Genomic DNA, 26,381 nt, shown 5'->3' with positions numbered 1-26,381 from the left:
CTTCAAAATTTAATATTTAATGTTCACTTTGCGCTGAGAATCTGAGAATAATCCCAGGACATCCCAAGGTCAGAAACACAACTCCAACAAGAAGTTTAAGTTGGAAAGCAAAATGACTGCTGAAATAACTGTAGCCACACCTGCTCGACAAACATTTCAATCGTCTATCACAAGGTGAGATTATTGGTCAAAAAAACACTTAAATAGAGTGCAATGTCTTAATATTTCTTCCTCACTTGATCCTAGTTTGGACAGCGGACCACATAGCATCTCAGATATCTTTCATGGCTCCGGGCTCTGTGATTGAATTTCTCAGTGGCAGTCTGAAATCCTGGGAAAGGTGTGAGGTGGTGGGTGGGGAGCATATGGTGTTTTTCAGTGTCCTGGTGAGGTTCACGCCAGGCAGGAACTTTCCTACAGGGAGTGTTGTAGATACAGAGAAGGACTCCAGCTGCCCCTCTGGGTGACCTTCATTAGCACAATTAACATGCATGCCACTCTCAGGCATGCAAGTCTGGTGTGAATTCTGCACTATAAGCATGGGCAGAGGGGCATGACACAGCTGCCCAATGAGGAAAAACAGTGTTTAAGATATGGGTGAATCAAACTTTACTTTATATATATATATATATATATATATATACACTAGGCTGTGAATTTATCTAAAGTGGCACATGGATAAATGATATACAACTATTTATCATTGCAAAATTAACTAATACTATATCTAAGACAGACGAGACCATGGTTGAGCCTAAATCAATACACAGGCTATATTGCCATCCCTTGTGTGATCAGAGGTCAGTACAATAATGAGTTACCATGCAAACAGAAACTGTTGTAAACATCAGGCTCCACTTGCATTAATCTGTGTGAGTGAGTCATTGGGCACGTCCCCGACCAATGTCTTGTTGCATAAGACCCATGAAACTGTAAAAAGGCTAAATTGCACTACTGTTTTGACTTTTTAATGTTCTCGCAATATGAATCCCCACAATAAACATATTGCAAAGGGCAACCATACCAATGCAGAGACTCATAAAGCTGGCAGCTCCAGGTCCCCCTCTGCCTGCTGTACCAGAGCTGTAATAAAGCCCTCAACACCCAACTTAACTGCCAACAAAAGAAACACGGAAAGATGCAATAATATAGACGCAGACCAACTTTGATCAAGTGACAAGAAAAACCCTTCTTCATTTCTAGAACAAGCCAGACACGAACTGCAGAGGTGCAGCTTTAAAGATTTTGCAATGAAGCAGTAGCAGGCATGATGTCACATACATCTCATTTCTTGTTAGCTTGGAATGATACAGTAACCCTACCAGGTTTTATAGGCGATTGTGTATTTTTAGCATGTTTTCTCAACGTAACAATGAATGTCGGTGAAAATGACGCGTTTTATGGAGCACACAGTTCTTATTAAACCGTCATGAATACATAAATACACACACAGCACATTCTGCTTCTCCCTGACCTCCCCACAGCCACAGCGGCATCGGGGAATTCAACACAACTCAATGAGGTCAGCTTGTTAGTATCATCTGCATTTAATTAGTTAATCATGTCCGTGGTGTATTTAGTCTGTGTTCTTTCCCTCTTTCAGTTTACAGGTCGTCTGCTTTGGTTGCTTGTCAGTATTCTCTCGTGTGTTCCTCGTGCCATACCGGTTCTTCTCAGTTTAGTTTATTTAACTTGGATTTGCATCACGCTGCTTCATCAGTTTTGTTGCGAGCCTGTTTTTGTCTTTTGGAATGAGCCTTTTGTTATCAAAGCCTGCCTGGTGTCCTGCATTTGGGTCCACTTCTTTGAACTGAAACATAGCAAGTTGAACATTATTGATTTTACTATAAAAACACAAGTGGTTCACTCAAGGGTCTACATTTGAAGCACATACAATTAGAGACAGTGAAATGCATTATGTATTTATTTTTATTGTAGATCTCTGAATAATTCCTTTTGATATTGTGATGGTGATATGGGATGAGTATAAACAACCATTTTCCTCAAAACATGCACAACATGACCGGTTTAAAAAAATAATAATTTCAGTCAATAAATAAATAAATGAATGTACACCATCCCTCAAAGAAAAGAGGCGAGACATTTCATGGAGCTACTAAGCCATTACACATTAACTTCACTCACATCAGGAAACACAACCATCATCACAAATATTTAATCTCCAATCAACAGTCTGATGAAGCCCAGACTTTAACCCAGAAAGTTGGGTTAGATCATCTAAAAAACGCCTGCAATCTTAGTTACAAACCCTGTTTCTGTCAGAAACCATGACTATAAAAAGACAATACGGACAAACAATCAGCTTATTGCACAACAGTTAACATTGTATTCATTGGGAACGACTGGGAACTATAAAATCATTTAGGCATGTGGATTGCAGACTATACACTTGTGCAAATTCAGATTGATTTTTTAATGGAGTGCATTATTCAAATAGTGACCTAAGGACAGATGACGCACTCTTTAAACATACTGGCAGATAACATTCTACTAGCCCCTGATGCCAAACCCATAAACTTTTGTTGACATGCGACTGGCAGCTGAGCCAAAGTAAAACTGCAGTGGTGTTATTCTCTGGCATGAAATTTGGCTTCGTGTCAACAAGAGCACTTAAGAGTCTAAAGGTCTTAACACCACCGTGGTATCTATAAAGCTGCAGGTGACACGTGAACTAGCACCTCAGGGCGAACCATTATTAAAGCATCAAGCATAAAACCTTTAGTTCTTGAATGATGATCAAAATAGTATACTCAAAACTAAAAAGAAAGAAGCCTACTTATGAAATATGGGTAGGTATTAACAATCGTTTGACATGAAACACTTCTCACAGACATCACAAGCTGGGAGGCCATTTGTCTTCCTTAGCTTCAAGTCCAAAGCGCTCCAGCTCTCCATTATGATAGATAAGAACCAAATTGAGGAAGTACTGTATGAAGGTGGGGTGGGAGATGAAAACAAACAGATGTTGAATGTAACGAGGAGGGTCAGAGATATGAAAGTGAGAGGGGATAGGAATGATGAAAGAAGGGAGAGGAAGAGATAGGAACAGATAAAAGAGCCATGACAGAAAAAGATAGGCAAAGATGAACAGATCAAAGTTATAGGCAGGAATAATCATATCTCTTTAGCCCCAAGTTGTTCCTTCAGAGTTAAGGGTCGCATGGGCGGAGAGAGAGAAATGGAAAGTCAACGGCATCTAAACTTTCATTAATGTATTCAAAGGTCACAGAGAATAAAGCCTCACAGCCGCTGGGTGGGCTCCATCTCATGATCTGCTCTGGAAAAATGCGTACGTCAACTGCGAATGAGTACATAACAACACAAAATCAGCATGATGTCATGAACTTGTTAATCAAAAGGCCTTTGTGCAGCACTATTAATTGGAGAGTAGATGTATACTTGATACAGAACTATTGTTTTTCTGGCATTGTAGTCAAAGAACTAGGCTGATAAGTTGATCAGAAAAGGCCAAATTCATATTTGTGTTCTTTCTTTTAGCAAGACCTGCAGACCTGCTGGTTCATTTCTTAACCATCGTGAAATTCCTTGATTAAAAAACATGTTTGAAAACCGCACAGCATACTCGTGTTTCACAGACATAGCAACGCCTGCCAATTATGTGGAGGAAAGCGGATAAAAATGTCTTTTCCTTTTTTACATTTTAGGAAAATCTGTGTAAGGTGATGACACAATCTACAAATGTGAGTACAGAAACATCTATTTCCAAACTCTCAAAATTTGGTTAAAAGAGACAATAAGGGGCCACGACTGGAATTCAGAATCAATAGAAATGTGTAACCTGAAAACTGAGGGTAAACCAATCGGTCAGGAAACCTTACAGTCACTACCAACCACAGTCCGTCTGAAGCAACTGTATGACAGAGTCATGGTACAGGTAGGTTTGGCATCATGAATAAACATGCATATACTGTCTAAAATACATTCATATAAACAACTGCTTTCTGCACAAATCTTCCTAGTTCAGGTTGATTTTTATGATAACTGCAACAACTACTTAAGTTTATGAAGGACATGTTAGTCAGTCGCATTAAATAAATTAAATCAAGTATATCTGGCTGCTCTCCAAGAGTTGCAGATCACCTATTTTGAAGATAAAGTCAGTCCAGAGGTTTTAGACCATCCAACATGTTTCTGTGAAATGTTTCACTGGGTTGTAAGTCACTAATGGAAACTGTTGGCCAGAGTTTGCCCCACCTTTTGTCATAATAAAGCACTGCTCAGTCGGACTGTGGCTTATCTAAGAAATCTCTCTTTCCGAATCCTGATTGCGGTCTGACTTGACCCCGACGATGCTTAAGATTTGTTACTGGCAAAGAGGAAAATCTGTCTAAAAAAGTAATTTATTCTAATCTCACAACAGGCTGGCTTTTATCTGATAACTGTGACAAAAAGAGATATCAAGGGAAGCAGTGTGTGTGTACGTTTGTGTGGGTGAGTGCTGTCATGACTGTGTGTATTTTCAAAAAGTGGGTCTGATGTTCCCCACAAGGTCCAATTGCTCAGGCTCAGTAGATTCAGTGCTGTCTGTTTGCATCAAAGCTGAGCCAGATCATCTAACGGCCTGATCCAACCAATCACACAAGGCTGCCTCTAAATTCAAAAACACACTCCCACCACCCAAACAAAACCGCATTCAGTAAAGGACCAACATGGGGCGGTCCACATACGTAGCCTGCACGCCTGGACTCTGGCCTACCAGCCACACATGAAACCAGCAGCAGACGGGACAAGTGACCTGCACAGCTGTACATCGGTCTCTTGGCGCTGCCTGAACGCTGCACTGGGTTTCCTCTCCAACAGCTCTCCAGTGTCAATCAATCTCCCCGGTCTTACTTTCCATTCTCACTCAGTCACTCGCTTGCTTGTGTCCACTAAGGGGGTAAAGGATTAGAAAAGTACTAAATCAGGGATCTAGGAGACCGTCTGGGACCTTTCCCAAACTTCTAAAGTACCACGCACTGTTGAGCAATTAAGTTGGCTCATGTCAATCTAGCCTTGAGTGCATGTTGCTCAAGGAGCACAAATCATTCCGTGGAAACTCCCCGTACTAAAGCAGGTGCAACAATAAAGTTGTCATTCCTTACTCGTTTCCAACACTGAAACTCCTCTTTAATAAAGAGAAATATCATGTAATAAAAGATGCACATAACATAGGGTGGTGTGCGGTATCAAATCAAACTCTCTGCACCTTCATCTTCTCTAGACTGCAGCTGGACTCTGGAGATCTGCTTGGAAGGCAGAATTCTTCGCCGTATTGGGCCGTAGATAAATCCACTCTCCCTTTAAAGTGACTGATCGACTTAATTCCTGATACACTGGCTTAGCAAATCCATGTGCCTCACTTCAAAATCAATACTAGCCTCTTTAAAATGATATAAGAATCATCAGGCTCAGCCAGTATGTAACCGTGGCATCGGATAAGGCACTGAATTCATTACATCTGATGGTATCAATCCTGCACAGAGAAGCTTTTCTTACTATACTCCTTTTAAATCTTCCTCGTTCTCTCTCGACCGCCGCAGTCTGACAGCACACCAAACAGAGGCAGAGAACATTCCTGCCAGGTCTAAGAAGTAGACCCAGTGAATAATGAATGGAGCCTCAGAAAACCATTACCTGCAGTCAGCTTTGTAAAATCAAGTCTATTACAAGCCTTCTACAGGAATTCGGCTGAACTATCCCATTAGACATACGCTTTGCTCAAAGCCTGCAGGACAAGAGGATGCGTCTTTGATTCATCATGCAGTGAGAGGAGGGATAAGATGCAGCTGAGGCATCAGGTAAGGCTGCATGTTAGAGGGAATCCATCCTTCCTGTCATGAATGCCCAGTTTGCAAATAGATTAAATGTCCAATAATGAAATGATAATATAAATCGCCTAGATGCATGTTGAAATTCATGAGAAGTGAGACATACCAGCGATAGGATCCTTTGAAACTGCCGAGGTATCAGTTTGGGACATGACTCATGAATTAAGAAACAAAAAAAAGGAAAAGCTAGATAAAATAGATGTATAGCTATACCTCGGCCCTGGCAGGCGATCATGAATCGCATAGATGGAATAGATGGATCAGCATGTGACAGCAGCAAGAGATTTTCTGCAAAAGAGCCGAATCGATAATTCTTGCCTCAATCACTTACAGGCAGTTAACGAGCCAGTTCCTCTCCCTGAGCAATGGAACCACCATTTTATAGCAGAGACTTGGAGTCTTACAAAAAGATGATACGGCCATTTTATTTCTCTCTTTTACACATTCATGGAGAATGATAGGGGTGACATGGGGGGCATCATTAACTCTTTGTTGTCCGCTGGAAGATCCACTCACAGGGTTATTTAGCAGAGGCGGTTAGCCAATTAGCAAACCGCCCAAACAATGGACATACATTCCAAATAACTTTAGATTGCATTTGCTGTGTATTGTGCACTGTAACATGAATACAATATATAGTGATTCAAACATCAATCAATCATCACTTGCAAAATACTGTGATTCTAAATGTGTCATGGATAAGCCATGTTCATTTATGTTCCCAAATTCTGAGTTGGAGATAGTTCGCGAGAGCGTACCTGCTGAAGTGGAAAACAAAAGCATGTTTCTCTTTAAAGTTTTCCAGCCAGACAGAGGAGTCTAATGCATGGAGTTTCCAGTGTTACAGCTTTTTGTATGCAAGTGTCAGACACAGTATGCTTTGAGCTGCATTAACCCCATAATACTGACTTACATAGAGCTGACAAGAGACACAGAGACCGCTCCGAGCTGGGTGAGTAAAGTGAGGATGAATAATACCGTATAAAAAGACAAGGATTGAGAGAACATGTCCACTAAAATATTATACATCACAACTCTTCCATGTTTCTTCTTCACAAGCTTGCTCTTGAGAAACTTTGAGGAAGGTAAATGAGGGAGATAATGGAGCACGGAGAAACAAGGATGTGTATCTGGACAAAGGAGAAGCTGAGAGTTTATAAAAAGGACATGCATTAATCGATCAGCTCCTTTGGTCCAGGCAGATGTTTTATCTATGCAGCACTTGGCCATCAAAGAAATTGTAAATCGTGGCAAGACACGCACGAACACGAGGTAAGTGAAGAAGAAATGCGTCTGTTGTCCTATGAGGAGAAATACACACTATAAATAACACACTTTCATTGTGGTGCACATAAATGATGAGGAACTCGAGAGCAGAAGATGAAAGTGAAACAATTAGACATAGACAATGCATCAGCACAGCAATACCCTAATGATTAGGAACCATGTGTTACATTTGAAAAACTGAGGCATGGGAGAGTAATAACGGTAATGCCTTTCCAAATTCTACTTTCCATTTCAAACCCTCCTTCTTTCCAGTAAAGACTATCAAGAGGTTAGGACCCTTGAGATCTTTCCCCTCCCTTTCTCCACCGACATATCTGTCTCCTCCACTACCAACAGCTCCTCCCCGTCTCCTCTTATCCCAGTCTAAGTGGGTAGATAGTACTGTCAATTGTGCCGAGTAGTCATTCTTTCCTTTTGGCTGATCGTTTCATGTAATTCAAATAGTCTCTAATAATCAGTATTTAACTGAACAGAATTAGAGGCTGCACCTGTAGATTAACACAAGGGAGATGCAGCCTAACTATTTATATTATATTATATTATCAGAAATAATTATTTTTGAAAAGTTGAAAAAAAAAAATCTTGTGATGGTAACTAAACATCACAGTGGAGTACACATCAAGACCAACACCGATTCTTTTTGTACACTTTACCTTTTAAACTGTGCATCTATGAATGTGCCATCTGGCAGTATTTATACTTGATTGATACTTTAAGCAGATGGACCAAAGTTCTGGCTGCTAAACTGCTGTCAAACTGTACTGGAGGCATGAAGCCAGGATGATTGTGTAGTGTCAATTTTCAAGCCAAAACTCACTTCGGTAAGTCCCCGTTCACTGACTTTCATCCAACAGAGAGCAGATTAAACTGTTGATCAAAGGTCAACACAATGTGAATTCTGTACAAAACAAACTACAAAACATTTTCAAATCCGTAGCTACTGTTGGATTAAAGCGGCAACTGTTAACATAACCACCTCCCACTACCCCCCACACAGGTTCTTCCTTTTATCCCTTCCTTCCATCCCTGACCTATTCTCTCCCTAATAACGAAGTTCATTGCACTGATCATCTACTTTCCTCTGCTTGCAAACAAACAAATGACCCAATCAAGTACACTTAAGTCACTGCAGTCAAACGGAGACAGGTACATCAACTACTTGAATACACAAAGCATTCGGTTTGGGCCTTTGTAAAGGCTTGAAAGACGGATAGCACTGGTCACTGGACAACACATTACCAAGCTCCAGAGTCTTCATCACAGAGTGCTATAGCTTCTGAGATGTACTGTCTGTAGTTCGCTTACGAACATTGAGTTGTTTGTAAGTGAACAACAGCCAGTCAATGTTTTGCCCTATTTGAGCAGTTGGCTTAAATATTTCAGCAGAACCACATACTACAAAACCTGAAAAGTCCAATGTGATTGAGTTGTGAAAATGAATGTGGGATAGGATAAGGCTAATTCAGAACACATTTGTTTAATTCATACTCTATTTCATTTATACTCTGATTCCCTGAGCCCACAGAAGTCACGAGACAAACGAAAGTCCTGTTTGTTCAATTACTGCTTGAAGAACAGGCCTTTGCACAGAAAAGGAAGGAAATATTCTGCAAGGGGAATCCATCTTAGAAGTTGACAGAAGAGAGCTGTTAGCGAGCAAGCAGTCCAGAACATTGACTGTGACTTCATTGTTGCAGAGAGTTTTCCTCTCCAAGTCTACATCAAATCCAGTGGTTGAAAGAGGGCCAAGTGTAGCAAAGAGGATCCAGACAGGATTGAGGACTTGAATCATTGGCTGAAGAAAAGGTCTCAAGAGTGTAAGGATGCAATCTGTGACTGCTGTTTTCCAGCCCTACAAACAAATGGCAACTAGTTTCCTCAGTTTCCTTCTTTTGTCCGAAGATAACTGCATATATAAAAATAGATCCATAATGAATTAAGCTCGCATTAATCTTGGTGTTATACATCCAAAGGAAGAATTCGAAGGAAAGGACGAATTATCAGGCAACTCCTTGACCTAAAGGACGAGTTATTACCTACAAATTGCCGTGACAGACTGAAACCAATTGCTTTGCAAATTGTCTAGAATTAAAATGCACTGCCATGACATTTTCTAATAATCAAGGAATGTCAATACATTGAGAAATAAGAATTAACTCTGCTGAACAGAGATAATATTTTCTTCGTATGGGCCATTTGTACTTCAAAGACAGTTTTAAGACAGAAAGTCAGTTGGATTGAGTAACTGAAGTTGGTTATTAAATGTTTCGTTGTGAAGTCTCTCAGTTTTACAAGAGCAGAGCATCAGCTAATTATATGGATGGCTGACTTTTACAAAAACGGGGCTCTTTGCTCTTTTATTACAGCTCTCTCTTCTCCCTTTTTTCCCTTCATTTCACACTGCGCAGATGAGAGGAAGGGTCTGGAGTACAAACGTTTGCACAAAACAAAAGATGAGAACACCACAAATATGACTACATTCAGGTATGCAGGGAATTGTGTTGACACAGTCTTTGCTCCATCAATGAGCCAATACATATGGTCAGAGTACGCAGTATCAAAAACATGTGTGGTGTGGTCCTCTTCTCGAATAATTACCTCCTCTATGGTCCCAAAGTGGCCACATCACCTCATCTCTCCGAGCCATTCCCTGCTGTCGTGTGCTATCAACGCTTTCACAACATTCAGAGCAACAACAACGGTACACCAGAGGAAGGCGGCCGGAAACTAAACACATTACCAACACAACAATACCTCAAGACTAACTCAATGTAGGAATGTATATAGAACAGGAAATCCATTGCAACACCACAACACCTAGAATTAACTGTAAACTAAATAAATGTCTTCAAACATAAGGTGCAATGAAAGAATACCCCAACCCTTTGCTTTTTCTTATCTCCATCTCTCCACTGGAAGCAGGAATCCTCCTGTTTTTAAACAGAACCATGAAGAAGGAGTGGAGCTGCACCAAAAGCAACCAAAGACTGAATGCGACGTTAAAGGGAGCTGAGGGGAGCCTTCCAAACTAACAAACACACACACACACACACACACACACACACACACACACACACTACCTCCACCACACCAATCATCAGAATCCTGCTAGAAAGAAAGCACCCTATGGTTTCTGCTCTACTGTAGGTGTGTTCCATGAACCAAAGTGCTGTTTGGAAAGAGGACAACCAGACTGAGTTGGACTGTTGGATTTGATGCTGGACGTCACAGGGAGGTTTTTGTATGCACAACAGAACACACAACTTAGTCCACCAAAAGAACCGGAGCCCCACCTGCTCCATCTGCAGTGTGTGTGTGTGTGTGTGTACTATGAGTGAGCAAGTGAAAGAGATACCAGAAACCCTGCATACTGGATTATGCACTGGCCTGACTGCATGTCTTAAGTCAATAGGGCTTTCTCACAAATATTTCCCTGCTTTCCATCTTAAAAAGTTGAATAAAAGGGGGAAAAAACCCCTATGCCTGTGTTTGTACCCAGGGTGAAACGATTTGATATATTGTAATATCATAATATGGCATAAGTGTTGTCTTTTTCTGGTTTAAATGGCTGCATTACAGTAAAGTGATGTAATAAAACCAGTATGCGCTAGCTGTTCTATTATTTGCCTTAACGCACTTTATATCCACATCACTGATGATTATTTAGTAAAACATATTATTGTGTAAATATTGTGAAAGCAACAACAGTCGACCCTGTTGCATATCGATAAAGGTAAAAAATAGTGATATTTGATTTTCTACATATCGCTCAACCTTACTCTAGTCTTGCCTAACAACTATGACAGTAAAATATTCTTATGACTGCAGAATTAAAAACAGAAACCAAAGAACGTTTGTCTGACATCAGGCCTTGTGTTAAGGCCACAGGAGAGGACACATAGTTCCCCAACAAATGAAATGGATGGGCGCATTGGATACATAATTGGAGGCTGAAGTGTCATTGGAGAGTGATAGGAATAGATAACGACCCAACATCTGCCGGCATTCAAGCATCAAGGCCAGGTATGTTGTAGCAATCCAAAAGATTTCAGTCGACACTATCTAGCAGGACAAAAGCCTTTAATGAATGAGTTCCAATTTATGTCTTTGTGTGTATAGTCATTTTTCCAAAAGTCAGGTTCAAACTAATTCAAAGTAACACGTAAATTAATTCGAACATAACCCATATAGCTTTATTTTTATAAGCTTCTGGAGAAAATTAGGCCGTGAGACAATGTTATACAGTCGACGTTGATTTGCACGTTTCTGGTGCCTCCTCTGCTTCACTTGGATGGCCAGCTAGCTGGGTAGTCCTTAGATTTAATGTCAATGTAGGGTAAGGCTATTGCAGAACCCAAAATATTAAACACACACTGCTTCTCAGATGCATCAGTGTCCTGATTATCCAGTCAGCACGGTTCTGCTCTCTAGTCTAAATAATTGCGCAGTACTTTTTCCCCACGTTTGAACCAATGTCCTAGCTTATTTTGATGCCTTTTCCAAAGCTTCCAAAAGATTGCCATTCCAGCTCTTAAATCTTTTAATTTTGCCATCTGCCTTTCACTTGTCTTACCTTCTGTCTCAGCTTTCCTCTCCTAGCCCCAAGCTCAGGTCGCTCAAGCATTGAGGGGTTTGGCGGCGAGGAGTTGAGGCTGACGTGATAAGAGGGGGCAAGAGTGAGGTCTGAAGACAGTTCATGTTTTAAAGAGTCTGGCACAGAAATGAGCTGAGCTGCTGCTGCAGAAAGAGCCTAATTAGTCTAGATAACGACTGCCATAGCACACTGATAAAAAGAGGTTTTGGTACACACAGACACACACACACACACACACACACATACCTTAACAGGGAATGAGGTATTAATGTCATGCTGATGCATCTGGCCCTGTGCGAGTGGGCTGTATGTCTCTGCTCTCAGTAAATACCGGGAATCCAGCATCAGTCACTGCTACTACACTGGTCCTGTGAGAAGGCAACATTCTTCACAACAGAGCACAGACCACCCCGCACACCCACGCCTGACTAAACTTCGTTAACTAACATTTGTCCAGATTCCCTGCGATGCTCGAAAAAGTTCTATCGGGTATATGCAATGTGGAAGTAAAACTAAACTCGAAGATGTTATGTGCCAGGATAGCTGTTTCCCTGTTTTTTTCCCCAAAAATGTTGAACTATTTAACACCTTAACGTAGCATTAACTAGTACTAATAAGTAAGTAATGTGTGTCTGTCTCAATGTTGGACTTCAAATCTGTCAATTGTGAGAAGTGAAACCAAAGACAATTTTTTCAAATTATGGTCAACTGACAAACTGACTGGCGGTGAGATCGCTGTTGCTTTTGTCAGTCAAAGTAAAATATGTTGGATGACATTCTGGAGTTCGGTATTGAAAGTAAATATTGAGAGTTGTGCATTAATATTTCAGAGGACTTTAGCAGTGTTAACTCCTCCCAGATCCTTATACATATGTATCCGTGGTCCATTTCCATCTGGACTTATAATGATCTAACCTTGGCAAACACACCACAACCTAATACATACATACATACATGAATACAAAAAGTCAGACTGGTGTGTTCCTGGACTGAGTAAACAAGGTCATAACTGATCTGACTTTATAAGCAGCTTAGATGTACCAGAGAGCTACACAGTCCATCCATCTTACCATACAATCAATAGCCACGAGGCCGCTGATGAGGAATGAAGTGAAGTGGAAAGTGCGTTTCACAAACTGGTGTGGTAACTGTGGAGTCTATATTCTACATGGCCTTAGAGAAAACACTGACACTGGGCTCTGTTACTGAATGTAAGATATCTTTGTCCCACCAACAAAGACGTATGACAGACGGGAGTGATTGCTGATTGTGATACAGTTGTCATGATTCACTTACTAAAGCTTTTCAAATCAAATAATCCCTGTGCATCATATGATTACGTACATCCTTTCTATTTTAGGTTAAGTAAAATAAATTTAAAACAAACAAAGATTTAAAAAAACTACATCAAACCACACAAAAAGAGATGCAAACTAACCAAACAACAACATGAGATTCCAAGCATGTGACATACATAAGGCACCGCCTACGCATAAAACATGTAAACCAACCCACAAAATAACATGCCTGCATAAATGCACTGTGCATGAACACATGGATAAAACATTGGAACACATGGATAAAACATTGCTGCCCACATCCCTTAGAAAAATAATTCACATATGAACACAGGGCTCCCGATCAACTTTTCCCCCACAGACACTTCTTGCGACGCATGTTATGCAAGATTGACGTATTTCTTTCATCAATAAAGTTGATGATGTCGACGAGTCACATGAGCCCTAGTTCAAATGCTCATAAGTATCCTGGTTATGATGGAGTGTCCCAGTTATGTGTTACACATAAACATATCCTGGATTTAGAAACCTGGACGGAGACACAACTGCACACAAATGATCAGAAACCTGGATATTGTTCCTCATGTTTCATATAAACCTCATGTATCCCGGTGAGATTAACACTAGGACATGGCATAAAACTGTGATACTCGTGCCCATGTACACACACACACACACACACACACACACACACACAATGTAGCCAAACACACTAGGCATGTGTTAATGACAGATAACTCAGACAAGGACGTAGGCTTACATCGATCTAGCAAAGGTAGGCCGCGGAAATCAAAAGGACGGTGTCTTCTAAAATCATTTAGAAACCAACAGATCCTCCTCCTTTCCCTCACTGAACCGGCAACCTGTAGCAGTTACACATACAAACACACACAGACGTAAACAAGGGTAGAAAGAGGTGTTGAAAATCATGAGGATTGCTTTAAGGAGACCTGGGATGGGAAAGGAAGAAAATATGTTTTCAAAAATACAAACCGCGCAGACTAAAAGGCTACTCCAGTGAACTTTCACAGTGTCTTATCTACCTCAACTGGCCTCCCATCTCTCCTGCCAAACATTCTGGGGGCGGTCCAGTGTTTCAGCCTGGGGTCCAGCCATAAAGGCACCGCATGAATCCCAGTGATCAAAGAGAAAGCTCACTAACCAACTTGGTCCATGTTGAGCTTCTGGCTTCGCTCCAGCACACCCCTTTGTCATCCAGACCCCTGTTGTTGTTGTGAAAGCGCTAACATACGTTTCTGTGTGTAGGTTAGCAACTCTGTGTGAACGCATGTGTGTATGAGATCAAAGTCATGGAATTCTCATCACAGCACATGCTAGGAGCATGTGATGGCCACAGAGGTGAAGTGAAACCAGAGCAAGGCTGCCGGAATTTTAGTTTTGTACGCTTGGTACAACAAGTCCGATTGGACAAAGTTTATTTGATACAACGGGAAATTACAATAAATGATACGCAAACCATTTAAATGCTTTCGGCTGTGTAACCAATCAGCAGTTGTTGCATTTAAGCTCTCATCTGCTTTGGGTTCACACTGGCTTATGACAAGTCATGTCAAGTCATATGGCCTGGTGTTTCATCCTGGCCCGCTACCTGAGAGGGAAATGCCCGTGGCGGCCTCTACAGTACAGCTCCTCATGCTGAAGGCTTCCTTTAGTGACATACCACAGATTACACAACTATGCCACTGTATGGCCCTCCATCCCTCAGCTATCTGCTACTGTAGCCATGAGGCTGTCAGCGACCCCCTTCCCGCACCTTTTTATACACACACAGTGCTTCCACATAGTTTACGCACATGCTGAGCACTCAAAGTCACGCACACCAGCTTTGTATCTCCAGTACGCTGGGAGGCAAAAGCCTGGTTTCACACTCACGGTTGGCTATACAGTACATGCACAGGAACACACACACAACTCAGAATAATGGTTGGCTGGCTTAAAGAAAGGCCACATGACTAAGTGAACTACACAACAGTGCTTGCCTTCACTACTGTGCTCCCACATGTGATACACAACGGCAGCGTAGTCAGGAGACTGTTACCATAGAGCTGACAGCAAACAACTTTTAATAGGCTAGCTAACGCAGGACATTAACTTGGGCGATTGCGATGATGCTTTTAGTGGCAATTTCTCGATTTGTTTTAGAAACTTTATGCAACATCCATTCACACTTACGGCACGTAATTCAAAAGGAGAATGGGAGACAAAATGATGAACAATCAACAAAGGCTCTTCAGCAGAAGGATGAATATTCTGATGTCGCTGCTCATTGTAAGCAAAGATGGCAATGAAAAATTTGCCTCGACTCCCACTTACATCCCCCATAGACCAAAACATAAAATGTACCTATTCAGCTGGGTTACATAAAAAGTACCAGTGGGTAAGAATGCAACAGCCCACAGTCCCTTTAGTCACACAGGCCAACATTAGGCCCCTGCATCCTTACAGCAAGGCTGGAGTCACTGACTGTAGCAAACCTACCGCGCTCCAACCAGAAGACGCAGAGACCTGAGGTATAAATCCTTCACTGAACGCAACTTTAAGGCAGTTTAAATTGGCCACCCTTCAATGCTTCACAGAGGATTTAAGACTGACCCTGGCTCAGTCCCTTCTCTCTCTCCAGGTTACACTGACACACACACTTAAAGTGCCCAGCATCACCACAGCTCTGCAGTGTTAAAGGACGAGCAGACCCACTGACACAATCTGAGGTTATGGGTGTAATTACCAAATAAAGAATGGGCAATCCTAGATAAATACAGATTTTGCATTATTTGTGTTATATTTGTATGTCCTGAGTTGTATAAGATGAATTGATACATTTTGGAGGAATATATTGCCGTTATTAAAAAGTGAAGAGTAGACTAATGGCAGGAAAGGAGAGAGATGGGGAGAAATAAAATTACAAATAGACTAAACAATTAGTCAAGTCAACAGCTTTCCACTCAAGATCAATCTCGAAATCTACCCATATAATGTCACGTATTCTGTTATAATCATAAATTTAAAAAAACAATCAAGGAGGCTAGAAGATCAGATAATTTATGCATTTCAATGATGTCATGCAGACTAAGCAGTATATGATATCCGGGGACTTTAATAGATTTCAGAGCAGCAAAGCTGAAATTGGGCACAAAGGTGAAAGCTGCCGGGGGACGTGATGAGATTGGCATAAAGACAAGTGAAAATCAAGCAACACTCATTTCCACATCAAGGGAGAAATTACTCATTCTAAACCCCTCGGGGGTGGTTAACTGTGACTTGTGCTTGATACAAATGGCTTTTTTGTGTTTGAGCCCGAGTGTGTAAACACAGAAGGTCAGTGTTGAGCAGCTACCAGAGGAAAACCTTGAATTTGAATCTGCACAGAGAGTTTGTACAAGCCTTCGTGCTGTACGGATATACTCCTCCTAGTCACAATGAAACAACTTTGAACCTTTAAGTGATAGAATCTGCTGCTGCCAAAGCACAGTTTACCACACATTAAAATGGTGGGATTAAGAAAAGCCATTGATCTTCATAAGCAGTTCTGCTGGCACTGACATTAATATGCTCTAGTCATTCTCCTCCTCGTGAATAATATGCATGGCTAATTCAATTAACAAGCAATATCTCAGCTAATATTCAAATAAGGGGAGAAAAAAAAAATACAAAATAATTAAAACCTCAATTTCTGGTGAAAAAATGATTCACTTTCAGCGTGAATCTAATCTGAAAAGGATTGACCTAAAACCCAGCAGTAATTTGATTTAGCGTGTCATTCTTTTGGCAAAGGAAACGTTCACACTCGTCAGTGTAAACATTAGCGGGAGAATTAAGGGAGACGCGCTGACATGTGACTTTGACTTGCAACAGCACAAGCAACACATATATAGATAGACGAACACATAAAAGCCATTCAAACACAGAGAGCAGAGTAAGGCGGAGAGAAGAGAGTTTCATTCGTCCCCTACCTGAGACACAGATGAAGGTCATGTAGTCTCCTTGCCCACCAGTGGCCAGGAAGGGGATCTTCTTCTTGGTCCTCCGCTTCACCTGCACAGCAGCAAGCATCTTCTCGTCGTGGGGTGTGAATACCACCTTGTTGATGGCTGACTTGGCACTCATCTCCGAAGTAAGCAGGGGTTAACAGCTGGCGAACAGTATAAGTGGAGAGGACACGATCCACTCTTCCTGAAGGGGGGGGGGGGGGGGGGGGGAGAGAGAACAGCAAACTAAATTAGTAGAAATGATAGACCAGGCTAACTACTTACAGGATTGTACCCAAAAGTCTGACCATGTCACTCAAAAAACACCTTCTCACTTGCCTCTACCGGCCATCCAGATAGTTTTGGTTGCATTTGTTCATTTAAATATACAACTTCTGTGATTATCTACAATAACAAGGACACTTGTTCTGGAAAGGGATGTAGCATGGATTTTTTTTGGAGACAGAAGTCTCAAAGTAGGTGTCACAGCCTTTTTGCCAACTTTATAACACATTACAGTACAGATGTCACATTTTAAGATATAATGTAATCATTTAAAACTTGAAACACAGTTATGACTGAAATGGCATTGATGCAATCGTATAAACTGCTTCTACAAACTTTGTTAAATAACTTGTCTCCATCATTGGCACAACTGTTTCTGAGCAATAAGACCAGTGATGTGACTCAGAGAGGATATCTATCCAACACCACCTCTACTAATCACCACAGCCTGTATTCCACTTCAGCAAGGCCTTTTGCACTTTGTGCTGCTGCACATAAAGCAGAACATCAGGTCACTTGGAGACACCCACATAAAGGTGACCCCTCTTCACAGGTTGTATGTCTGTGTAGTGAGCAGTTAAAGTATAAAAAATAAAATACACTAGGTACAAAACACTTAAGGTGCAGAAGAGATTATGTCGCCTGATCCCCCCCCCAGCAATATATGCTAGCGTGGGGTACAAAAGTCGGTACATTTAAGGCTACCGTCTTACATGTGCTTCCTAGGGAGGGGTTTTATTTTGTGTGGTGTGTAAAATGTTCTAAATAATTAACAATCTTGAAATTGAGAAGAGGCAACTTCTTTACAACTGAAATTACTGTTTTATTATTACAAAGAGATGTAGCAAAAGAAAAGGTACCGTTGGGTTCCGGTACCAGTTCAGATGTGAACAGTACCCAACCCTAAAAAGCAACAGACCTTGCTGAATAGCCCTGAGTTTGTATTGTTGTCCACCATTGTATGTTGTTACTGCGTGCTGTTGTATGTACTGCTATATAAAGTATACAGTAAAGCAGAATATAGGTTTTTTTTCCTTGTTTTTGAATCAATGCTTGTGTAAAAGATAACACAAAGAGCATGAAGTGAGCAGGAGAAATCGGTGTGTTCAATCGCTCCCCTCGATCTCCAAAAGTACATACAGCCAATCTAAATCAATAGCCTCTCCACTGCTCACGGTGAACAGCATATTAAAAGTAATGACAGAGGGAGTTAAAAAGCTCCAAAATGGAGAATGGTTACGTCTCTCAATGCTCCATCTCTTTAAATGTGTTGTCGACGTTCCTCCTGGAAGCACTGCCACGCGCAGCGATGAAATGACTTCGGCTGAAGCTGTTGAAAGTACTGGAAAGTCTCCCTGATACAGAGCAGCAATCATGTTTCTATTATTACCAACCAGTGTCTGCTAGGGAATTCATTTCTCGGGGACTGGGAGTATACCACGGGAGACACAGCAGTGTGTCTGACTGTGTCAGGGAAAACTGGGCTTGAATGCGGGATACAGTCATAAAGAAGAGAGTTAATTAGGTCCAAATGCTCTCATGAGGACCATGAAGCTTAATCATTTTCTCAGCCGCACACATTCAATTGAGACACACAAGCACTCACAACCGCATACCGCACAGGCCACTCTTTCGAACTGATCTATCCGTCAGCCTCAACCAGTCAATTACTTGCTCTACTGTGAGGCAAAGCCAGCCACACTCCAAACAATGCCCTCATCAAACTGGCTTGCTAATAAATAACACAGGCACAAAGTTGTTTTCTAACGGCGCAGCGAGCTTTTAAATGAGTGTTCAGCAGCTGAGGAGGAGGCGAGTGGGGGGAAAGTTTCATTCACTGGTGCTCATAAAAGCAGAACCTGCCGGGGTTCAAGGTTTACATGGACAGTAAAAAAAAAGTGCACGAGCCAACTTCTCCGCCCCCAAACTTAGCGGCTGAAAGGCTGTCATTGTTGACTGGTGGTCATTGTTGAAGTCGGATTACGTCAGGCCAGAACACGTTGAAGCGCAGTGGAACACAAAAAGCTTTTCACAATACCGTGGCTGCAATATAATCAATAGCCCCATGCTGAGTAGTACCGTCATGACGCTGTTATTGTTGCATTTCTGTTGAGTGCGTCAGCTTTATGGTATTCTGTGAGACGACATTAGCTGGTGGTTTCATACTGAATTGCATTACAGGCAACGATAACGTGTGGAATGTGTACTGAGGTCAACAGAAGGAGTTAAATCGTCATTTCTTTGACACAAGTCACTCAAAAGAATTTAGATTGCAGTTTTCACAAATGGTGCAATGGTGGTCAAATGGTGGTCTTGCAAGGCCGGTGTATTGCACTGTATTGTGTTGTACAGGTGTTCATGACTGGATATCTACTCTTTCTATCCATCTCCCTTCCTCTGCGCTCTTTCAGCAATGCAAGACTTCACAGTAAACAAAAATCCAGGCCAAGATTTTGGGGAAAGTAATTAGAGAGGCTAATAAATATGCCTTTGGAATTCAAAGGATGCCCAACATCCCAACATTTTGGCTCGGGAAAAAAAGACCTAAACCTTCCAATAAAAATACAACACCCGTGCTCAAGCACAAAGTTGTCTCGCACACAACCCTCTGTCAAAAAGCAGGAGAGCTCTTTCAATCGGGGCCTTTTAAGCGAGCCCAGCATCACGTACAAAACCCTGTACTGTGACGGTCCAACCTCAAAGGGCAGCAACAGTACAGCACTCAAAAGACTTGGACTCACACATACACAGTCCTGTTGTGTCGTGACCAGGTCTCCCTTGAGAATGAGCCCCCGTGTCTCTCAATGAGATTACCTAAATAAAGGTTGACACATTTCTGAGGTTAGCTTAGAATGAAACCGGCATTTACATCTTTACCACGGACAGTAGTTTCAACTCTTGTGTGTATCAGAGCTTTCAACGCTGTGACACAATTTAAAGAAAGGAGAGGGTTGTTTTCAGATTAGGATTTCCTTGTTGAGGGCCATTCGTCATTATATCACGCATCAACTAACCTATAGTTGTACTGTACACATCTGTATTCATACTCATTTACATTTGCACAGCAACACTCACCCTCACTGTTAATATATTCTTCCCTTCTCAGTTACTGAATGGCACAATAAAGAAAACAAAACCAGAAAAACTAAGATTAAAAGCCACCCGTCTTGTTGCTCTCTGGAACAAATCAGCCCAGCGAAGTTCCTCTCCGTGGAAGCCCTAATCCATAACATCTCTCCTTCTTCTCTTCGCTCCTCCAGCTGAGAAGGAAGCCTGCCCACGTCTCCCCGCAAGCTGTCACCAGGCAAAAGGGAGCGCATATCCCCCCCCCCCTTAGGTGACCCGCTGAAGCATGACGGCAAGGAGGGATAAGGGGATGCGAGGAAGAAAACAAGGAGGAGGAAGAGGAGGAGGAGGAGGGAGACAGGAGCCTCCAGGCAGTGAAATGTAACCAGCTACAATGCATTGCTTCTGGTTTGACTTTGAGCAGTCTTATGCAATGCTCACAACGCAGGGCCGAGTAGATGTACTGGAGGGAGCCGAGGAGCTGCTGTGGCGGTGAAAACGACGTCCATTCATTTCACGGCTGCTTATCGCCCCATTTCCGAGCGGAGCCCCTTTCAAAACACTTCATTAACTGTGGCTGTGGTGTATTGCCAAGCAGTCGAAAGGAGCAGCCCTGTTTCCTTGCGCCCCTCTTGCCCACTGTGTGTTAATGTGAAATCTGTTGAGTCGGGGCTCTCCCGGGACCTCGCTGGAGCGGGGGTCCTTTGAGTTAGCTGCACAGCCACTTCTTTGAGCATCAACACAGTCCTGCTCTCCAGCCCGTGGGGACCTGCCGCTGTAGCAGAAGGTGCACAAGCAGAGGAAAGGGACAGGTGGAAGAGACAGGCCTCATCACACTCAATCAAAGTCGTGTCTATAGTTTTCGTTTGGAGACGCATAAATTCCCAACGCCAAACCTTCAGTTGGCACACGCAAAGAAATCCACCTGGTGAGGAACTGCAAAGTATATTTACTCTTCTGCTCGTAAAATGAAATTGCTAGCAGCGTGCGACAGTGTGAGCAACATTGATCACATAGATATGAACTACGGCGGGGATGTGGACTAGCGAGCTGAGGTATACTGAAGGACGACTGAAACCTACAGTGACGTGTATGTTTTGTCTGTGTGTGAGCTTTTAGTATCTCTGCGAGGACGAATTAGAGTAACTACGACCATGAGACTGAGAACAGAATTAGGTTAAGGTAAGGGCAGGGGTTAGGCATTCAAACACGTATGTGTGCGCATGCATCAGAAAGAGTGATAAGCGTGGGAAAACACATTTCTGTGCCTTATCTTTACTTCTCACAGAACGCCCACCACTGAATGGGAATTACAACGCATCAACTTGTTGTCTGATATTCTGACAGCTTCAGCTAGGGGAACGCTCACACATACATTTGTTGCTGCAGTCTCTTAAATCTTCTGCAACCTACAAACTGGAGCTTTTTCAGCAGGTTTGCGTGGAGTCTCGAAAAGTGCAGGTGCAGAGCGGTAGGCTACGCAGCATCGAAAGCTCATTCTGATCCATTTAGAATCTAAATCTAAATGATAGCCCTAGTACTAGTACTCTGACTAAAACTTCTTCAGTGTATTTGTGGAGCACCATGTGCAGTATTTGAGAGTCAGGAGCAATGGTACACCAAAGTTCAGCAAACACAGACAAGTGAACTGCACTGGTGTGTCAACAAGCATTTTTCCCTTGGTGGGGGGGGGGGGGGGGGGGGGCAGCAACAAGACAAGGAACTACAGTGTGTCTATCAACCGCAGAGAACAAGAGGGAAAGCAGTAAGGAGTAATCCTCCTCTAGCAGCATCGAATCCCCTGAACACTCTTCTTACTCACATTTGAGTACGAAGTACATTTGGAAACTCTCAAAGACCAAAGTAGATTCTCTCATTCCACACGTTGCACAAAGATGTCTGAAATAAATGAAACACTTTGCCTCGTCTGCGGCTTCTCGTGCACATCCTCCATGTTGTTTCATCTGTTTAGAGAGTGATGTCACACGACAGTGTCACTGTGAATGAGTGGTATCCAACGTCGCCACATGAACAGATGGTGAATGCCATCCTCGCATAAAATAATTGAGAGATCAAACCGTCCACCCTGCTGGTTTTCTGGTGACAACGCCAGCCAGTGGTGTATTGAAATCCAACGCTACGTAAAAACCAGACAAATCTCAGGTTTTGACATGCGTCTCAGGTCACTAACAAGTATCATGTTGGATGATGAGAGCCAGCAACAGCAAGAATTATGTCCTACACATTCCAGTTCATGCTGAGGAAAAACTCTTTGTGGTATTTCATAAGGACTGAAAGTCAGTGAAAGAGAGTCCGTCATGTTTGCAGTGGTTCTACCATGTATGTACTACTCCAAACCTGCACTTGGGGAATCTAAAATCTCTGTGGTAGCTTTACTTTGAGGCTGGATTGTGAAACATTAAGTCAGAGATTTTATTGTCAGAAATAAAGTGCACAACAGAGCAGCAGTTACCGAGTCAAAAAAAAAAAAACAAGCACAAGGGTAGGACAGCTTAATCGAGCTGGATAAGGCTTCGGGTCTTATTTGACCCCCCCCCCCCCCCCCCCCCCCAAGTTTTGAGATCCACGACCAAAATCCCTCAATCAGAACCAACTCAATGCGCATGCCAGTCAGCAAAGCTCATCAACGCACTTCTTCTTCCATCTCAGACGTCCAGTAATCTTCAAATATGCTTAATGCCGTCAAATCTGCGGTGCGGTTTTACTACGTAAAGACTGGGTTTGAAAACAAGTAAAGTACGCAGAGCTGAAGGAGCGGAAAACTAAACAATATCATACGTTATTTCAAGCAGAGCTGCGACTCAGCCACGTTCTCCAGATTCTAGATAACAAAGCTATCACACATAACTGGCTATTCTGAGAGATGCTACTACTGTAATTTGTAGGCTGCTCTCAGAGAGGCGAGCACTTTCGAGGAGGAGCGTGAGGGACGAGAGGATCAAAACATTTTCGGATTAAGATCCTTCTCATGATTTCCATCACTTTTTTTCATCCTGCCTTAGTAATTAGTGTCTTGACTGTGAGCTGCACGTTTTCTCTTCATAATATCCGAGGCAAACAATGTACATTGTGTACTGTGGGACAAAAGGTAAACGTACAGAATAGATACTGCACATCCTGCTGATGTCTCTTTCATGTTCGAAGAAATAATGGAAACCATTCATCACAAAAAAATAATGGCTCTAAACCAAAGCAGCAGGTTGAATACGTCTAGACTCTCTTCCCTCAAAAAGAAAGATATGGGAGGAACCATCCATTTTCCTCAGCTGCCAGTGAGGGTTATATAGTGCCATGGAGGTATATGGGCTCACCGTGAATCAGTGAATGACATGCCAGGCCCCCAAAGCAGAGCACCTTTTGGCAATAAACATTTGGGAGGGACAGGACAGTCGTAGGTAAATAGCGAAAAAGCAAATATAGAGCACTTACCAATAGATGCCTCAAACGCAACTGCAGTTCTACTTTACCACAATGACTCATTTACGTACCGGGACAACGGCTTGAGGCATTCACAATACAAAAGGTGAATGTATAATTAGTTTGCATAAGGATAAGCTAAAAGCAACAGCACTGCGTCAGTGTGTACGTATAGCCAGAATAATAGATTTGGATGAAGACGGAGGTGATGCTTATGATCATAGCAAAGAGAGACACCACAGTCATCGGGAGGATGCAGATCCCATGGTGTCATTTTATCAGAAACACTGACGGGCTGGTTTTTAGATCCACTAAAGAAACCGGGAGCTTTAAGTCCGTATGTCTGCAACGGTATCTGTCCAACAACAGAACAAGCTGAGGCGGTGGACACACAGGAAGGGAGCCAGCTCGACAGTTTACATTATGCTGACTGTAATTGGACAGTGAAGTATGGGGGAGGGTATAATCGTATCTTTTATGGCATGCCAGAGCAAATTAAGCCCTGAACTCCTGCATAGGACAGAAGCTATATGTTAATGTAAGTGGGTTACTTAACGCCATTGGGAGGCACAGGGGTAGGATTAGGAGCCTCATAGATAATGTGAACCAAATGTCCCCCCCCCCCCAGGTCTCAACCTCTCAGAGATACAGCGGTGGAGACATGTGCTAATTGGTCTTCGGAAGTTCTCTTGTTTTCTATCTTTCGAATTAGCAAAGAGCAAGCCCAAGCACTTTGGAGCCTAAGAATAACTATGTACAAGAAGAAAAAGATTATAAAAGAAAGAAAACATGTTAAATGATTCTACAGAGTAGAGGACTTCCAACTTGTGGTCAATGTGAAGATTCAAGCCTTGCTTCTTCCATTTTGGTGATGCTCAAATATTTTAAGCACACTTTGATTGATAATAACCCCTTGCATCTAAAAAAAAAAGAGAAGACTTTTTGGAAATGCGAAAACCTGTAAACATATATTCCAATTCTAATTTGCAGCTGCTTAGTCTGCATAATGCCTTGGGCAGGTTCTGCTGTAGCAGACACAAGTAACCCAAACATTTACTTCAAAGCAAACCAAAAACACATATTCAGTGTTACCTTACACTAAAAAAAAAAAAAAAACTGCAATGATCCAGGTATTTAATATTCAACTTTTAATGTTAATTAAATAAATTGATTAACTGATTATTAATGTCTACAACACTTTCAGTCCACGTGGTTCAGCACAAACTACCATCATTAGATTTCCTTGTTGCACAACATGTGACCATAATGTCATTATGTGTGGATTTTATGATCATACAAGTGATAATTGTGGTCTCATATTGCTTCATGAGCAAACACAGAAGCACAGCCCATAATCATAACTCATATTCAAGGTGGACTCCACCCAAATTCACTTGTCTGGGCTGACGGGAAATCCACTGGAATATTTGCACTTTCGAATTATGTGAAGACGTGAGTCAAACTTGTTCTGTTCAAATACTGGACGATGTGACAACAAACTGTTTATAATGACCAAACACGGAGGCGCGGGTCACCTCCGTGAACACCGTAAAACATAAACAACATGACAAATAAAGTCAATAAACTGGAATTCTCCGAATTTTGTCAAAGCAAATGCAACACCACGTCATCGCCAAGTTTGCTTCCCAAAGAGGAATGTTATAAAACAACGCTTAGTTTACACAAATGTGAAAAAGAAAACAGCAGGCTATACGGTAAATGTCTTACAACACGAGCACACGTGCACAAACTAACCAGCTAAGGCGCGCGCACACTTGTTCCGAATCCAACCTGTAAGTGGTTGATAGATTGTTGACCAGTGTAGAGGCTCATTAACGTAAAAAACACACTTCCTGCAACAATTAAACTTGTCCACGCGGAAAACTATCAATGTGTAAATTGACTTTTCTAAGCAAACGGAGTTCAGAGGTTGGAGTTAGCGTTACTTACCGATGTGTTCAGCGGCGGTTTATCCACGTGCGGCTCTCCTCAATTTCCTTCGGTTAATTTCTCCAGCTGCTGTCACACTTCAGCCACTTTCAGCGGCCTCTTCCGCGTCGTAGGGTGTCTTGTCAGACTAAACGGTAGCCTTTCGTGCTCAACATCGCGTCGACTTCACTTCTGCGACAGTTGCTGTTGGTTTGGAAGCGGAGAGACGAGAGTTTGTTTCCCCTGCTGCGCCGTTTCTGCGGAGAGACCGTCTGACTGCGGCTGTGTGTGTGTGTGTGTGTGGATGGGAAACCAGTAGCAGGTCCCCAGACACGCGCACACACACACTCCCTCCCCGCCAATCACGTACAGTGTCACACCACCACGTAGCCTGCGGCTCACATCTGCATGTTTTGGGAGTCTTTTCAAAGAAGAAAATACTTCTGTGGATGTTTGTGAGCTAGTCCTAAAACATTTTTAGAACAATTTTCCATCTGTGACGTTGCTGGTTAGTGGTTTTAGACTCATGACTCAACCTAAGAGACTCCTTCCCAGAGGATAAAAAACAATCTGATTATTTTCCTCATGAAAGACAGCAGAAGACGTTAACGACACCGTACTATCACATAAGCTACATTCCAACTGC

The 26,381-nt window shown here is 42.2% G+C and overlaps 1 protein-coding gene and 1 long non-coding RNA gene across 4 annotated transcripts in view; both read right to left on the bottom strand.

Annotated features, from left to right (window-relative positions):
- The window catches only part of stxbp6 (syntaxin binding protein 6 (amisyn)), a 51,362-nt gene extending 25,307 nt beyond the window's left edge, over nucleotides 1-26,055 (bottom strand). The window contains exons 1-2 of one of the 3 annotated variants that reach the window (XM_076107623.1): nucleotides 25,757-26,055; nucleotides 17,003-17,222 (exon numbers count right to left, since the gene is read on the bottom strand). In XM_076107623.1, the coding sequence (XP_075963738.1) occupies nucleotides 17,003-17,156 (154 nt within the window). In that variant the 5' untranslated portion in view covers nucleotides 17,157-17,222; nucleotides 25,757-26,055. The remainder of the gene's footprint in view (nucleotides 1-17,002; nucleotides 17,223-25,756) is intronic. The other 2 variants (XM_076107622.1, XM_076107621.1) reach the window with 2 other exon arrangements.
- On the bottom strand, nucleotides 953-16,991 carry LOC142967956 (uncharacterized). Its single transcript, XR_012959002.1, has 2 exons — nucleotides 13,792-16,991; nucleotides 953-1,810 (listed from the first exon to the last, which is right to left on the bottom strand). It is a non-coding gene; the product is annotated as an uncharacterized LOC142967956 (long non-coding RNA).
- Nucleotides 26,056-26,381: the final 326 nt, after the last annotated feature.

This window comes from Anarhichas minor, unplaced genomic scaffold (assembly GCF_050575085.1).
Source record: "Anarhichas minor isolate MPS153535 unplaced genomic scaffold, ASM5057508v1 ptg000040l, whole genome shotgun sequence".
In the NCBI taxonomy this organism is placed as follows: domain Eukaryota; kingdom Metazoa; phylum Chordata; class Actinopteri; order Perciformes; family Anarhichadidae; genus Anarhichas; species Anarhichas minor.
This window is presented reverse-complemented; position numbering and strand designations above follow the sequence as displayed.